Raw genomic sequence first — 18993 nt, 5'->3', positions numbered from 1 at the left:
ACAAATGTTCTCGATTAGAGTTTCATTGTTCTTGACTCGTCAGATTTTTAAATACTGATAATATTACACCTGTGTTTCTCCTATATCTACTATTTAGATCTAAGCTTTTACAATTATTATCATACTTTCTTTCTATTTAAATATTCATTTGTGTAGGCGATAAGCTATTTACTTCACAAATATCTATACATCTAATTTACTTAGCCTTTTCATATTACAGTTCTAATAACATGAATAGTATTAATGATGAAAATAATGATAATAAATAGTAACTACAACAACAACAGCAACGACATCAACCACAACAATAATTTTATAATGCAACTATATCAGCAACGATTACAATTCGCTTGAAAATCCACAGGATTTATTACGAAAAAGTGAATGAAAATGAATAAGGATGAAAAAAATCAAATAACATGGAGAGGAATGCTTTTACATCAGATACCTTTGTCCGCATCCAACAATTTCTGTTTAGAAAATGAACTAAGAAAACCCCGGTATTGTTATTCACTAAAACTTCATTCTACGACTATTAATTCATATTTTCATGAATAATTTCAAAGATTAATAATTTATAAACAGTCCTAGCCGAGAGGACAAAATTTTGAAACCTACCTATGCAAACCTACTGAATATAATATAGATGAACAAGAATGATATATAATACAAAAATTAGTGTTATAGGTAATTTCAAATTCATGTACAATATAATATATAAAAGACACTTTTTTTTTTTTGTTATAATTTTTATTTCTTTATTTGTTTTATCATTTTTTTTTTGTTGTCAATTTTTTCAACCATTTTGTTTTCTTCATTTCCTTTTCTTCAATTTGTTTTGCGACGTATAAAATCTTTATTGAGGGAGGTACACATTGTATCATACAAGTATATATGTATATATCATATAAGTATGTATGTATTTGTATACCTATATCATATTTACCGTATACGATCTACAATATAGCATATACATTTTTCGTTTTCTCATTACAATAGGTATTTTCTATAAGTCGATTACCTATAACCCCTTTTCGTATTGATTCTGTTTCGAATTGTTCCGTTTCATTCTGTTTCTTTTCGTCTAGAGGTACGAATTTCACCAAAGATTTTACAGAATATTACAGAAATACAATGTTAATAATAATCATAATAACAACGGGTCTTGACAATCATTTAAATAAGATGATATAATATATAAACTAGATTTTTATTACTATATATCGTCAACTTTATTTATTTAATTTCTCTCAATTTTATAATTATATATACCTATATTTTCGTTTTATTTTATCCGAAATTTCCTAAAATCAATTCAATAAATTATCATTAAATTATTATCAATATTATTATAATATTTCTAATATTTATCATATTTTCATTGAAACAACAACTATAAGAAAAAAAGAAATAATAATTAAAGACGTTTATAATTTTGTTTTTTTTTCCTCTCTACAATATGTATACAGAATTTATCGTTAATTGTTTTCTTCCGTTTTCCTCTCACCATTTCTTTAGGATTTTTATTAAATCAGTTTCTTTCATTTTCTTCCAATAATTCTTCTTGCCATCAATTTTTCCTCTTATTGAGATGGTAATTATTATTTATATCTATCTCATGATCTCTCCACCCTCGTGATTTTTATTGATTATTGTTATTATTGTTATTATTGTTATGAATTTCACACATCCCTTTCGCTACACACGCTATAGGTATACACATATCGTTCTACTATTATCATTATTATTTGCTTTAATTATTATCATTAATATTATTGTTGTAATTATAATTATACTTATTTTAGATATATTATGTATATATATAGTTGTTGTGTTAATATAATAATTATTATTGTTACTACTGTTGTGTTGGTTTCTTTTTTTAGCTCATTGTTGTAATAAATTGTTTAAATATTATCAATAACGTTGATCAATTATACACCTTGGTGAATTCGGACACACAACATACTACATATTTCTTTCTCTCTCTTTCTTCTCTCTATTTCTCTCAAAGGATCATCAGTCTCGTGTAGACCACTCGTTTGCACTGTGATTCGGGCTACAATAATACAAAATATACTTTTATAATTTATATCGTAGTTATTATTATTATTAATATTAATCAATTGTTGTTTTTTTTTGCAGAGTGAACACCGGCACCATTTTTTTTTGTATTTAAATTTCTTGATTTCATTCTTCGAGCTCTCGGAACGAATACACATAGGGTGTTGGATTTAGATAAATACCTACGTAGGTTGAAATGGATCAAATGATTCGATGAACCGATGAATTTTAGGATTAACGATGTAACAGAGAGATGATTACATGGGGATGAATATTTTTCCCTTTCAGAATAAATTGTGATGTTTATAGGTGTAAAATGTAGTTAACAACGCGGTGAAGAATTATTGAATATAATTGCTAGATATATTGAACTCCACATACTCTAATGAATATGCGCTGATAGGGCATGATTTTTTTTTTCTTTTTTAAATTTTGCATTTTCTGAACTCGAATAATCAAAATTGAATGACCGCCTTCAAAATTGATTACCAAGCCAAGTTATAATGCATATGAACGTATGTATAGATGCAGGCCTAAATAGACATATTTACACCAAAGGCCGAAAGTTGTTTTTTTTTATTTTTAAATAGGAATTGATAGATTTTAGAAATTACTAATTTGGGGATACGTCAATTGTTCCCATTACATTCTTTCTCTCTCTCTCATTTTAGTATTTTTTTAGTTATTTGCATTTTACTTCTTCTTTAACCAATTTTTTTCGATTCATTTTTCGTTCATAAATTTTTTCCTTTCTTTTTTTTTTTCTTTCTGGTGCCGGATGATAAACTCCAAGTCTACGAAGTTATATTATTAATCGTATAATTCACAAATTTTTCGTTAATCTAATATCAGTTCTAAAAAGCACTACGCTAAGATACTTAATACAAATTGTGTTAAGTTATTGGTATTTTTTGCTCTCCGTTTTTCCATCCCTTTTTTGAAAATTTTTTTTTTCAATGATACAATTTAACACAGTTCAAAGACATACCGTTAAATATATAGACTGATTTTTTACCATAACTCTTTTTTTTTCTTCTCCCTTTCTTTTTCTTTTAATTAAATTAGTAAGCAAATAAATAACAGATGAAAAGATATACATACACGTAATTATAACATTAAAATAAGTTCAGAGACATCAGGATTTCTTTACCCTTCTTTGATTTGCTTTCCTTTTTTTTTTCTTTCATTCCCTTCAACGCGACATACGCGTTAACATTTTGACTCGGAAATCCTGAATTGACAAGCGCCCTGTAATACCTTGTGTAATTTATTGTTTCTTTGCTATTACCTTCGTCTTTCCACACTTTTCCGCAGGTAATGATACATTTCCCGAACTCAACCACTACAAAAGATGAAAGCATACACAGAATATGTCCGGTTTCAATATTTTTCGTGGGCAAATTCTTTCCCATTTTTAGAATCGCTGAGACAAAAAAAAAAAAAAACAATGACAGATCATTAATTTTACAGAAAACTTTTCACGGTATACCTATACCTAATTAATACACATATATATTATGTTTATGTATGTATAGTATATGTTTATAGAATATTTATACCTTTTGTCAATCAATCTTTATCTCATTTTTGTTAAATATTAACCCAGGTAATTGAACAACAAAAACAAAAATAAAAAAAAAAAAAAACCGTAAGACACCAATTTCATTCATTTTCATTTCTCCTTTTTGTTTCGTTTACAGATAGTATAATACATATGATAGTATATTATTAATAATTATTAGTATCAAATCGAGCGATCGCGCCGTCCGAAAAGTCTGCAGTAACGTACTGTGAGATCATGTGTTTTGAAAAGGCTGTACAATAATTTAAAAACGAAGAGATCAATTGATTTTTTTTTTTCAGAGAGACAGTCTAATTTGGGTATAAATTTTTGTCTAGAATATTAACATAACGTAAAAAGACGCAAAATAGATAGGTAATAGATAATTAATTAAAATACTACGTATACCGATGGTGTTAGTAATAGATTGCCTTTTCTTCTGTCTAAAAATTGTTGCACAGTCCCTTCTCTCCCCTTAATTTATTATTGAGGAAGTTTTATATTCTACTAATAATATCCTAATCATATTAAATTTTATTTAAAATGTAGGTAAATTTCTTGTTTTTTATAGAATGATATTTTTAATTTAGTAATCACTACTGTTCGAAGTTTACTATATCATCTAACTTATCGCAACGACGTTTCGCATACATTACATACTGGCGCAGCTCTGTACAGATCAATTTTATACATACACGTCGATATTTCAATCCTGAAACTCCAAAATTTATGACAATTTTTGCTCACTGCAGTTTCAGGTATAATTGGACTACGAATGTGTATGTACAAACTACCTATTTTTATTACACATGGAGGTATTTTAATTAGAATTTAGAAACATTCACAAAATCAGAGAAAATAAAGTACATAGATAGAAAATACATAGACACGAATTACGATGAAAAAATGTCATTGATTATCGAATGATTATGATTTTTATTGCCTGCCTTATGACGCAATCGGCGCCCATAAATGATTTGGTCGTATTATTGTTATTATTAATAGGTATTATTATTATTATTGGTATAATCATTATTTTATTTTTATTTCTTCTTTTTCGCTAACTGCATTGCAAACGTACTCAGAGTATACCGTAAATTTATACTGTATGTGTCATTATGCGATTGGTTGAAAATAAAAATAATAACTTTTTTTCGATTGATTTACGAAAATTGAGAAAAATTTAGTTCGTCATTTATTCCTATAATGCGAAATTCGTTGAGCACAAAAAAAATTAAATAAATGAAGTTATATTCAGATTTTGTATTGTTCTTTTCCCGTAGAAATATTCAGATTATCGTCACCCGTTTTAAAATTCACGTATCGATTAATTTTTTTTTTTCTTCCATCGCATCATCCGAAAATCGATTCATTATTATCAATTTCAATTATTAATAACAATATAATTATTTGATTATCCATTTCTTAAGTTACGATGTTTATATCGTTTTCATGAATTTTGTCGAATTTTCATTACAATTCATGGTCGCAAAAACTTAATTATATCAACTATATTATGTCATTTCATGTCAAACAATGAAATTTCAATGAATGGTGAAATTTTGACGGACGTCAATCATTTGGAAACAATTAAATACAAATATAACTGAGAAAAATCATAGATTGATGTAGGTAGGTTGGTATTATTCAATGATAATATTGTTCAAATTTATTGTTTGTCGTTTTCCAATTTGCATTTTTGCTTTTTTTGTTTTGTCGCAAACGTAAAAATAAAACTGATACATACGCAGACATCGATTCAAATTCCATGTAGGTAATTCAAGCTCCCATTGCAGCCTTATTCCAATCTCCTAGACGTCCCACTCGTCGTAATTTCTTTTACAAAGTGTCCAGCATCCCGTTGTAGTAGCTGAACGATTCGATCCGCCACCATTATTGATCTTTTTTTTATTTTTGTTATTAATGCTGTTGTTCTTGCGACGATATTTCTCTTCGATTCTATCGTCGCCGAAGTTATTGTTGTTGTTCATGTTGTTGCTAGCCGCACTACCGATACCGTTATCATTCTTGTTGCTCTTTTTACCCTCGAATGTACTTTTCGCTTTTGCAATCGTAGTTGTGCTAGGTAAATAACAAATGGCGTCTAAATCGTTCGTTATAAGAGCATCAACGGGCTGCTGAGACCCCTATACTCAGAAACTCGATGGTTTCGCTGGCGTTACAGCTGAGGGTGTCGTCGAAGGCGGTGTTGCCGAGGGGGATTGTCTCGCCGCCGGCGATGAGGTTGGCGACGTACTTGGTTCCTCTTGTAAAACTGGTCCGGTCGGACTCTGGACAACGTAGTGTGTCAATCTTGTGGGCAGACAACCAGCGTTCAGCTGGTAAAATTCAACCAGTTGCAAGAGGTCGTAAAATTTTGTTACCCCACTGTCCAAAGAATAGCAATACGTCTCTCTCACGTGGTCCATAATCTGGAACATTCAATGAACAGGAAATAGAGAAATAACAATAGTCGAGCAATTCGTTCGAGAAATGGACGAAAATGAAGAAGTGGGATCCTTACCGGTTGTATTTGCGTATGCAGAACTTTTCCACCAGATTTATACGTGAGGACAAATGCACCGAGATTACTCCTGCTCTCTCTGACAAGGAAAACTCTGTAAAGAGTAGAAAATAAAATTATTATCCGTGAAACGGTTGAGCGAATCTGCATATTACTGTAAATTTTCTACCCCTGCATCATCCTGCAGCAGATGACGAGTGGTATTTTATACTGCAGCGTCAGAAATTAATAAGGTCGTAAAAGCAATTGACGACGAGTACCGCAAAGTATATCCTCTCCGGAGGGATAGAGAAGTGCCATTCAAAAGATAGAGGATGGGTTTGGTAACATGAAAGCAAGAGAGGAGACATCGGGGGCTTTGCTAGATCGTAAAGTTGATTGGATTCATGGTTCTGATCGTAAACCTCAAAGGCCTTACTTCCCATAGGTAGTTGCCGCGAGTTTAACGATGCCCTTGTTTTCACCTTGGTCTCCGTTTCATAATAGCGTAGCGAAACGTCTCCCGCGAGAAAAATTCAAAAAATATTTCCGGAAAGTCTACGCCACGTCGAAAAAGGGGGGGTCGTCTTGAAATGAAAAAACTGACGAGTGACGTCGACCAATTCAAAAAAACTCACCCGTCCACGGTGCCGTGCTTGCTGACTAAATTCGCAGCCTGATCCCTGCTCATCCCGCTGTGAAACCAAGGCTGCGTGATGTGGACTCCAGCCTCGAGGCCTTGCACCCTAACTAAGCTGTGATCGGGGGGTGGTCGTGATGCCGGTCTCCACCTTCGTTTCCAAGACGTTCCTTCCGCAACAGCGATCGCCCTCGCTTCCTTCGGGTCTTCGACTATGCGACCGACACTGCCTGTGAAGTCCATCGCGACCCGTGACCGAACAGATTCCTGGAAAATAGAATCGAGATTTTCGTTTTTAGAGAATTTTGGTCAAGGTTTCTACCAATCGGATGATGATCAAATTTCCGACAGATTTGATTCGGTGAATATTCTCGGCGGAGTAGAATCGTCGCCGATTATCAAGAACGCAGTTGAGCGGGTGACCCGATGAATTTTAAACGAGCCGGAGGAACGGAGGAGCGAAGGGTTCGAGCATCCAAAGGTTTTCGACATTCTAATAAAACATTCGCCCACTGATCACGTATGTCAGAATATCGTACAAACGGAGTTTATTTCTCAACGAAGGCTATGAGGTGAGTCTCGCCTCGCTTTGCCTCGCCTCGCCTTGCCTCGCCTCGCCTTGCCTCGCCTGTTAAGATTTCTCAATAGAATCTCGCATGTTAGTTGCGTTGAATAGAAAATAATAATTTATTTGTTTGCGAGCGTTGCCATCGTTGTGTCTCGGAGTGTCAGCAGGCAGGGCTTCGTCGGACGTGAAAATGAGGTATAATGCAGTCCCAACGTATTCAAGCGTCGAGAAAGAGAGATATGCCCCTATGAGTTTTGAAAGCAAACGTCAACGCTGCTGCCGCTGTTACCGTTTGTTACGAAATCGAATAAAGAGAGAATTATCGCCTATTAAATATACGCTGCCATATTATTACAACGATGTATTTCACATTATCGGTGTACGGAGTAATATACGTAGGCACGCTAGTAAACGTGTGAGCGAGCGCAATCGTCGGGTAAATATTGTTACCGAATGAACAATCGCCCGTTAAATTATCCCGACGCCGATATAGCTTTGAGAAAATGATCGATTTCACGGCGTGATTTCCATATCATTCATTACATCAAATATCGTTTAATTCTCATCATTCGAGCGAACGTGATTCCCACTTCTTCGGTCATCTGGAGATTTCGGGTGCGCGTAGCACCCGCCGCCGCACAAGTTCGGAGCTCGGGCTTTTTATCTGGAATAAGCTGCACGCGTATATTCCACCAAGTTGCACGGGGCTATGATATAACCCGTACGTATACGTATACGTATATAGTTACGTCGCTGCACCGAAGTACATACATATAGTTGCGGCGCTGGGCAGATCGATGGGGCTGGCTGGCTGGACCAGTCGCGCGGTCTCCCCTTTTATTCCCTGTCCCTATCCCTCCCGTTACGCCCTGTACCTCGGTGGCCTTGACATTGCAAACAACCCAGCAGCAGCAGCAGCAGCAGCAGCATCAGCAGCACTGCGTTATGTGCGGAATACATACACGTATGTATAACTCCGACGTCTCTCCGCTTCTCCCCTTTCTCTGTCTGTCCTCTCCCTCGTATTTTCCGTCTCCCTCGATCTCCGGCGAACCCTGAGGGATGCGGAGAATACCGGGACCCTCCGGAACCCCTCGCCTCATCCCTCGCCGCGAAAAGTCGAGGGGGAATATTATTTCGGACGAGGTAGCGTTCAATGGGTATAACCCGACGTGTATATTTTGCCCGGCTTACGCACCGGGGAGTTCAACTGACCGGAAGTTGCTGTCGCCCTCCGAGAAAAGAAAATCATCTCTCGATCGAACGCGATAAAAAGAACTTTTTATTTTCCTCGTCGTTATAAAACCTGAAATTGAATAGACTGCAGCCTCGTAATATCGCTATCGCGGAACGGATGTGTGTGTAAGATATTATTTATTTTTAATTAGTCAGCCTTCAAGTCCTGCGCGCATTTACTATATAGCGTCGATCAATAAAGAATTCTCAATTAAGAATACAAGAGCCAAGAGCAGCGTTCGCGGCGTTGGTCCTTTCGTTCGTTTTAATTAAATCTTTCGTTACATCGACACCGACTTCTTTTTCATTGCCTCACACCTGAGAGATTCGATGTAATTAATGTTACACACGTATAAAATGTTGGCGGCATTTCGAATGTTTGTTTGTTTTTTTTCTTTCTTTCGTCGTTTCAAATGCCCGATACGGAAGTCGACCTTGCAACTACAAGGCTGTCGGGATCTTGCGATTGTTCATCAAATTATTAGAGATACATTCATCTTCGAGATTCGCTGTTCGACAATAACGGGAAAAAACTTTCAACCCTCGTCGAGTTTACGCGGAATGACCCGTGTCTAGATACACGTTAACGACGCGAACTCGATAATTCACTTTATGCAGCACCTGCAGCCCGCCGGCAAATTGAGAAAACATTTGCAGTATATGTATTTCTACTTTATTTATACATTAAACAGTGAACGGTGAGTCTACATGTACCGGACTTTCTCGAACATCGATTATATTTTAATTTTAACTTTTTTTTTTATTGTTTCACAGTGAATTTATGCACGAGTAACAATATTTTCCCACATTATGCATCCTCTCTTTTTCTTCATTCGACTAATTTTCCTTCCTTCTTTCTTTCCGTAATTGTTTTTTTTTTTTTTCTTTTTTTTCCTCGTTCTACGGACAGACATTTACCCAGCCGCACAGAGTGCAGCGGTCACTGTTGCAACCGCGATAACAGATAATGTGTATTAAAAAGTATACGATTACATGCGTGTATCATTCTTCTTCCGCAAATATATTTATATAAATTTCCAACATGCTTTTTAATATTTTATTCAATGCATTTTTCCACCTTTTTCTCTTTCTTTCTTATATGCACACATATTTTATCATCTATAATCCGTGCTCCGCGGTGTATATAAAATGGAATATCGTTTTATTATATTCTCGCGTGATGCGGCAGGTGTTTCTTTTTTCTCTTTCTTTTAATATAAAATTCACGTTGTAACCTGACCATATCTTTTCGATACATATTTATGCATGCACGAAAATAATATCCGTAAAATAATAAAATCTTGCCAAATCAACTGTATATGATGATACGTTGTAAAGACTCGTTTTATTTCATTTACATCCTACGAGACTCCGATATGTATGGTTACTATTGTCCGATAACGCGGATGGAAGGACGGGAAAAGATAAACTGACGAGAGTAAAAATCAATGAACAAAAAGATGAAGATAAAGGGGGTGCAGATTATAATGGAGTAATTGCATTTTCAAATTCCAACCACAGGTAATTCTCGTGCATAGGGACAAAAATTGTGATTGGAGGGGGAAGAGAAAGAAAGAAAAAAGAAAGAAAAAAGGAAAAAGTATTGAAAACCGTGAGATAACCGAGTAAATTCTGTGAAAGTACACCTCACCTGATGAGAAAACCTAGAAAAAAGATCGCGTCGAGATTAACACGCTATCTAAGTACTCGCTATCTCGAATCTTCATTTTCTGATTTCCATGACGTAAGCTATGATTATCATAAAAATGAAAAAAAAAAAAAAAAAAAAAACGAAGAACATAACGACGATGTTCAACCATTCGTATTCATCGAGTATTCCATATAATACACTAAACAAAAAAAAAAAAAAGAAGTGATTCCCTTAATCTTTCGCAAAGAGAGGAGGAATGATTTTTTTTTTTTGTCGTTGCAACATATGACCTGCAGGTTGCACGGAAAGGAGAAAAAGGAAGGGAAGGAAAGAGAAGAAGAAAAAGAAAATTAGAATACGGGGTTGATAACCCCTGTGAGAGAAATAATAAAAAAAAAAGTAAGGCAGAAAAAAAAAAGCTAAGAATAAAAAAGCTATCGTTGCCGTGGTGGTTCACGTCGCGCCGTCAGCCTGTTGCTAGGCGCGAGCGTCTCTCTCGTCAATTGCACGGTGCTCTTGAAATGCGCCGCTGCTGCTGGGTGCTTTCTGCTGCAATAGCAATAGTCCGCGGTTCGCTACTTGCTCTATGTAATATTGGTAGCTGATACGCGGACGAACTGTATAATTATTACGCTTGTTGGAAATAAAAAAAAAAAGAAAAAAAAAAAAGATTCACCTGTTTGAATATATATTTATGTGCAATTATATGGGAATATTTATGTAAGAAAATGACGCCTATGATATATATATGTACGTACGTATGTACGTGTGTTGTAACGTAGATGTGGAAGCATGCAAATAAAAATGACCGACCCACGTCCGTGTCCACTCGGCGTCAAGCGCGTCCGCAATTCGCGACCCTGCGATTGTTTGATTTTCGCTCAAGTATCGCCGCGATGGTCAAACTTGTTCTGACTTATTACTATTGTTATTCTTCATTACCGTTATACACATATTATAAATACATATAGAATGACTCGAGTGTTTTTATTTGTCAATCACAAATTTTCACCCGCTGACTCCACTCGCGAAGATTGCATTTTTTTTACCATTGCCTATGCACGCGCATACCGATTTGTTGGCGACGGTTTTTATCGAAATTTTTCACGATCTTCGAATATCACGGCGACGGAGATGGACAAAAATTGAGAAAACCAATCGGAGGACGGCGGAAGATTATTGATTTTATGAGAAATTGTTGGGAAATCCCGAATCATGATCGATCTTCGGCGAAAATCAGAGTTCTCTCTCGATTGTCGTCGAGGGTTTTTGAATGTTTTTTTTTTTTTTTTCAAATATTTCATCAACGTTGAACGCGAGCTGCGGATGACGTTGATACGAGTCGTTGCATATGTTATGAACGTAGATAGATAAAATGCATAAATAAACGTGTATATCATGTAACGTGTTTCTATCCGCCGCTCTCACTTCCATCATCGCCACACCCGCCTCTGCATTTTGTGCAGCCATTGCTCTTGCGGTCATACAGTAATAAATCCTAAAACGTTGCCAGCCTGCAGCATGCACGTATATACGGTAAACTTGCGTGTAATTAATTCAAATACCACACGATGCATTTTGCGGCGAGGTAATTACCGCACCGGGAATACGTAATAAAAACAATTCCGAAAAACGACGAAAAAATTTTTTTCGTAAAACTGCAACGTCGTGCCCAAGCGCGTGACGCGGGTTATGCAATAATTCTAATCCTGTTACAAAACGGAATTTTTGTATCCGAAAAATTTACCGAGCGAAAATTTGTGTCCGGAAAAAATTCGGCGACATTTTCTAACGCGATTTTCGTTAATAAGGCGAGTATAAGTCGGGTGCAGTCGCGAGTGACCAATACACGTGAAGTTACGCATACGCGTACATGTGTTACATGTACATAAATATAGCAATATAGGTGAGTATTCGCGAAAGTGGAGCGGCGCTAATTGCAGGTAGCGATTTGACGCGGATGACTCACGTGTAAAACTTACGTTCTTACTGACGCATAATAATTTTAAAAAAGGTCATTTCGCGTACGACGTCTTTTTTTTTAGTTGCTCTTCTCTTTTTTTTCGTAACGTCATTTATGAATTTTTTTTTTTGCGACGGATCGGTATATGAGCGTATCGAATTTTCGGTAGTTATTACAGGCAATATAAATAGGAAGGGGATTGAATAGCGAGAAATTTTTTACTTTTTTTTCGATTTTTTTAAATGAAGATAAATTACGTTACATATCTGCGGTGTAATTAAGACATACGTCAATTACAATTACCGTAGGGGGTATATACGAGGTATCGAAAATAATTTTATAAATATAAAGATGTGATATGCGGACGAGAATGTGGAGCGTAATGTAATAAGGCGCCTAAAATATACTGTACGTATAAAACGATCATCATTAACTGATTATTGACATCAATGCACCTCGTTACATCGACTTAACTTGCTCAAACGGTCTCATCGGTTATTTTTATTATACCATCGTGCATTGAATCCGTGATCGAAGTTCAAAGGTCGCGAGGTTTCTTATATTGCTTCATGGACGGCATTACATCATTCGCACAAGCCACTGTTCTTGCTGCTGCTGCTGCTGCTGCTACTGTTGCCGTTTCTGTTCCCGAAGCTGTCGCAAAAAATCCTACGGATCCCGTCGATGTAATTCGTATACGTGTTGTGTACGTACGGTACGTACGGCGCTTACGATCGATACGAAATTATCTGCAGGCGCTACACACGCCGGATCATCGAGTTTTTTGCGACACTGGTCGTTCCGCAAATTTTCTTTTTCTTTTTTTTTCACGCGTTGTTCTTGGGGGAAACAATTTTTTTTTATAAATCTGCATGTTAGTCGACTCGAAAGCTCCGGAATTACTCGAGCTTTCATTTCGAATGAGAGGAATAAAGTTTTTTGGTCAAATTTTTTTTCATCTAGAAAAATTTGACGAAGTTTAACCCTTAAACCGTAACCGGAGGGTATCCAGACGTTGAGTATTCGACTAACATTGCACGAAAAATGAGATTGAAAAAGTGAAAAATAAAAATTTAACCAAATTAAATGTAATCAGAAAACATTTTCTGCCGACGTTGTACGTAAAGTTTCACAGACATGTGAAATGTATGATGAGAAAAAAAAAAAAAAATTTATGCGCGATACCCTCGCGATATATAACATACGTATATATACACGACGTGTGTGTGCGCGCGTGTGGGGCGTTAAATTATACGGCATTTTGCTGGCTCGAAGTTTTTAGTTTTTACCGTTTTACGACCGTTCGCGTACCGATTATCTCCAAAATATCCTCCGGTGCTCCCGCAACTGTTCGGTTTCTCTCTCTCTCTCTTCGCGTACGTAGGTATATACCTATGTGGATAATATGTACCCGACCATTTCACAGTGCGCCGGGTTTTCTTCGGTCGTTACGCCACCACCAATTCTATCCGTTTTAATCCCCGTATTTATAACCCCACACATTACATGCGCGTATTTATATACCTATAAATATGTATCCCTATATATTTTCCGCTGCAAGTTTCGTTCGCGTATACGGCGCACGTATACTATATATACACAGTGATATAATAACATGCGATAAAACCACCCCTATTCGGTGCGCCGCCACAAATATACGTAGGACAATTACCGCGCGGATAAATAATACAATTATCGGTTAACGAATGATTCTAATCGAAAATATGTATATTATTGTACATTATATGCTCATTACACGATATCCATTACGCTGTGCGTATGGTATAATGTTAATGCGTTAATAACCGTTACATAATTGAACGTAAAGTCCTTGGCCGTGGCGTTGTTTTAAAGTTGTCCAAGTCTCTTTCGCGTAATTGGTAAATACACATAGGTCCGTACAACCCGTACGCATACGGGTATGATACATATATGTATGGATTTTCTAACGCACGTGACCCCGAAGAAACAGGAAATAAAGTGACGTAATGTTATACAGTCAGTCATCAGCCTTCTCCACTTATGTCGTCCGATACGTTTTTTTCCCCTCCTTATTCTGTATTCTTTGTTTTCACAATTTCTTCAAATTTTCCCCAACCCCCCGCGCCATTTTTATTTTTTATTTTTTTTTTTTCGGTTGCAGTTTTTGTAACTTTTTTCATCGGTTTCTAAACGCGTCGGGTGTATAAGCGTTGCACGTTTCCATAATTATACGAGTACAGTGTACGTACACATACGAATGCGGCACGTGCATACTACATACCCATATATATATATCTATATGTATGTACAGATATATGTCGCATGTACATAAGAGAAGGAGACGGAGAATGGGAGACGCAACGACGTCGTTTGGCCATTAGCGACACGGAGGTGTAATTAGGCGGGACGTACGTTTCTGCGTTACCGTCTCTTGACAATGAGCCTCTATGTACCCCGTCGCTTGGTTTCGTTTCGTTTCGTTCCTTCCAGCGTGCATGTGGCTAACCAACACACGGGTTACAAATTAGAAGAAAAAAAAAAGGAGAGGGGGGGGAAAAAAAGAAGAGGAGGAAAAAGAAAACCGAACAAACACGATCATGAAGCATCATCATCTTGTACGTATCTCTCTGTTCGAAGTCCCGGTCTTAACTTCGTCAAAGAAGCAGCTTTTACTTTGTATAGGCCGGATAACAACGATTCGTTGCACGCTCGTTCGCTCGTACGAAGGTTCAAACAGATGTTAAATAGATATAAACGAAGAGACAAGACAAAAGGAATAAGTTAAACGACGATCAATCGGACGGATATTATATTTCATATCTGTACACGTCTAACGCGACGAAGAGGATTTTTATTTTTCGTCCGTTCGTCCGCTTTCATAAATCACAGATACATCGGCCGTACGATGCGCGATGTAATTTCATTTCTATAGATTTATAATCGATGTTTAATGGATAACGTTACGATAGCCGATAATAATGGCGTTATTATATTTCTTCCATTCATTCGTTCGTTCGTTCATTCAATGTTTTTTTTTTTTTAATTCCTTTTTTCTTTCTCTCCCCCTTTCATTTTTCGTTTTGGATAACGAATGGGGTTCGGGGGATGGGAAACGGTGAGCAGTTCGGTATACGTACCGTACCGTACCGTACGTACGTACGTACGTTACCTACAAGATTGCTAAGCGAAGGCTAAACGAACCTGGAGGCAAGCCAACCGAAGTTGCCTGCATCGACGATAATTTATGGTCCGGCGCTAGGAGGTCCGTATGATTTAAATCTTGAAACTTTGGACTCGCTCTCTCTCTCTCTCTCTCCATCCATTCCTCCCTCTTTTTTTCTTTCTGTCAATGTACCGCTGCCGCTGTTACTGCCCTGGGGGGGGCGGCAACCGATACCTGCCAACAATGAGCGCGGAAAATATGCTCGGGTTTCTTCCTTTCCTTCGCTACCAGTCCAGTTTGTCTTCCAGGTTGAAAAATTCGACGATCCTTAATTGGATCGCGATCAAATTTCGATGTAAGCTTCCGTACAGTAGTCCGTACATATAACGGGAAATTCGATGAACGTAACTAGAAAATCTATTTCCTATCGGTAAAACTTCTGCACCGGCAGCAACGAGAAATGAACATAACCGCATCCCATTATCATCATCATCATCATCATCATCATCATCATCATCATCATCATCTAATCATCATCATTACTATAATTATAGCATTATTGTCCGTTGCATATACTAATTTAGGTATTTACTACACGGATGCGTGTTTTATTATGAGAGAAAGCGACTTGCGAGGTAGGAAACTTACGTACCTATGTAAGTACGTACGTATATGTACGCGCATACAAATCTACCTGTGTGTACATCAAAATATATAACGCCTGAGCTAAGGGCGATGGAAATTTCCTGAATAACGATACGTAGAAATTAAATCACCGTGGAGACCGTTATAACCTTTCGCCAAAATTGAATACATAATGATAATAATAATAATTAAATAATCACATGTACATAAAACGTACAATCCATCCGTGCAAAAAATTGCTCAACAATTGGTATACTTAAGTGCATGAGAAAGTTTACTCCAAAAAAAAAATAACCCCAACGATTTTCGCTATTACATGCGACGATGAAACGAAAGTTTTTCGATTTTATTTTATTTTTAGTTTTTATACAAAAAATTTTCGTCTCAATTTCAGTCGCGCAAGGTCCTCGATGTTTCAGATCAGACGCAGAGAGAGAGAGATGTACGAAATTTCGTGCAAATAATTCACGTGTCTGCACATAACAAAAAGCTCGTCGGTTAAGTACAGAGTAATGGTATAGAGACAACGTCTCGCGTTAACCGGGCTAGAAAAATTTCTCTTCCGGCGTTAAGAGACCGACAATCATTAAGTTGGGTTGAAAAGATTTTTTTTTTCTTTATTCTCTTAGCATGGGGACAGAATTTGTACCTTAGAAAAAAAGAAAATTTTTTAAATGTGGAAAAAATTTTTCCCACCTAATGATTACTCGATCGATTGCATGAGTAGATGATTTTGGCTTTCAGATTTGGATTCCTGAGTTGATTATACGTGAGATTACCCTTGAAAGACCAAAGAAAAATTCGATTTTTGAGCGAAAAACAAATCATCTTTTTGATTGGGTTTAATATGCTTTTTTGACGTATTTTGACGTCCGGAATCCGAATCTGGAAGAAAAATTGATCTATCTCTAAAATTGACCGAGTTATCGCCAATTTTCAGCTTTTTGGGGTCAAAAATAAAAAATTGATTTTTTAGTCTATCTTAGTGCAATTTGAGCTCAGTAATCCGAATCCGAAAGAAGAATTGATCTATCTTCAAAAGTGACCGAGTTATCGCCGAATTATCGCATTTTTTGGCATAAAAATGGCGATAACTCGAAGGGAAAAAATCGTAGCTCAATTTGGACAACGGATTCGTGTTCCTGGGGTCAAAATACATAAGAAAAGTGCCATACGATCGATTTTAAAAAATAAAAATTTTTGGCCAAAATTTGAGATTTTTCCAAGGGGTACCCCTTACGATTTTTTCAAATTTTGACCAAAAATTTTTATTTTTTAAAATCGATCGTATGGCACTTTTCTTACGTATTTTGACCTCAGGAACACGAATCCGCTGTCCAAATTGAGCTACGAATTTTTCCCTTCGAGATATCCTCAAATTTATGCAAAAAATCGCGAAAAAATGGGAATAACTCGGTCATTTTTGCAGATAGATCAATTTTTCTTTCGGATTCGGATTCCTGAGCTCAAATTACATCAAGAAAGACTAAAAAATCAATTTTTTATTTTTGACCCCAAAAAGCTGAAAATTGGCGATAACTCGGTCTATTTTAGAGATAGATCAATTTTTCTTTCAGATTCGGATTCCTGACGTCAAAATACGTCAAAAAAGCATATTCAACCCAATTAAAAAGATGATTTGTTTTTCGCTCAAAAATCGAATTTCAGGAATCCAAATCTGAAAGCCAAAATCATCTACTCATGCAATCGATCGAGTAATCGTTAGGTGGAAAAATTTTTTTCCACATTTGAAAAATTTTCTTATTTTATAAGGTACAAATTCTGCCCCCATGCTAAGAGAATAAAAAAAAAAAATTTCCTCAACCCACCCCAACAGTCATTTCGGCCGACGTAACGACAGCTAGACAGATAAACACGATCGTCGTTTCCTGCCGATCTCTGTAAGGGAGATAACGTTTAATGAGATGAAAAAGAAAAGAAAAAGGACCTTTTTCTCCTCTCGCAACTCAAAGCAAAGAAGATATCAATATCAAAAAAAAAGTAATTATGAAAAAAAAAAGAACAAGGACAACGGAATCAGCTATAGGCGATAGGCGAAAGCGTTAATTATACCTACGGGAGATTGAGAAAGTGCGAAGATTTTCGTATCGCTACGAAGTGAATAAAACTAATCGCAAGATATCCCGATAGAAATTCTTTTTTATTCCAACAAAAAAGGAAGAAAATTTTCTGCCTCGAGGGGCAGAAAAGCTCGGGAAACGCGAGAAGTAACTGAAATGTCGGGCGACCCGCGACATCTTCAGGGAAGGAACGACACGTGGACAAGATATGTATGCAAGTTTGTATGCAACATACATGCATTATGACCTTGTGAACGAGGAGCCAGAAACGTAAAAATGGTATGCACGCTGCAGATGTCCGAGTAGGTATTTGAAGCTCACGTCACGTCGGACGTCGTACGTATTATAAGAGCGGAGTAGAGAGAACGGAGAGCGAATTGAATGATGAAAAAAAGGGGAGAAGAAAAAAATATATATAGAAGAAGCAGAAACCGATTGCGGTTCGGGCAAGAAACATCTGGGAAGTGGAGGGAAGAAAACAGAAGAAAAGAAACTGCAGTAAGCGCAACCTGCGTATGCAGCCGTTGCAGTGAGCGTAACAAAAAAAAAAAAAAAGAAGAAATGCATACATTATAAATATCTGCATCGAGAATGAAAAATGAAGAAGAGAAAAATAAGAAGAGATAAAACGAAATTGAATGAGCAAATAAAAAATTGCCGAGAGTGTGCGGCGCATTGAATCCGATACGCATTAAATTTGCACCGGGCCCCTTTCGTGCATTTAGAGTACCGTACGACTGTACGATGCAAAGCGCGTTACATAGATTGAAAGATAACACCGAAACGGATTATTGAATCGAATCGAATCGAATCGAATCGAGGAGAAAAATCCAACACCGAAAAAGAGGTGTTCACTCGAAGCTCCCGTTCGCGGTTCAAACCTAAAACAAGAGACTCCGGTTTTCGACCCCAAAATTGAAAAATTAAAAAATCTGA

At 36.6% G+C, this 18993-nt stretch overlaps 1 protein-coding gene across 11 annotated transcripts in view; it reads right to left on the bottom strand.

Annotated features, from left to right (window-relative positions):
- Nucleotides 1–1433: 1433 nt before the first annotated feature.
- Nucleotides 1434–18993, bottom strand: part of LOC105684176 (growth factor receptor-bound protein 14-like) — a 174866-nt gene continuing 157306 nt past the window's right edge. For 10 of the 11 annotated variants that reach the window (XM_025746568.2, XM_025746571.2, XM_048649144.1 and 7 more), the window contains 3 exons: nt 6767–7035; nt 6150–6243; nt 1434–6057 (listed from right to left, as the gene is read on the bottom strand). In XM_025746568.2, coding sequence (XP_025602353.2) covers nt 5779–6057; nt 6150–6243; nt 6767–7035 — 642 coding nt within the window. In that variant the 3' untranslated portion in view covers nt 1434–5778. The remainder of the gene's footprint in view (nt 6058–6149; nt 6244–6766; nt 7036–18993) is intronic. The other variant, XR_007276745.1, reaches the window with a different exon arrangement.

The sequence above is a fragment of the Athalia rosae genome, chromosome 1, assembly GCF_917208135.1.
Source record: "Athalia rosae chromosome 1, iyAthRosa1.1, whole genome shotgun sequence".
Lineage (NCBI taxonomy): Eukaryota > Metazoa > Arthropoda > Insecta > Hymenoptera > Athaliidae > Athalia > Athalia rosae.
The sequence above is the reverse complement of the archived record's forward strand: the minus strand, read 5'-3'. Positions and strand labels throughout refer to the sequence as shown.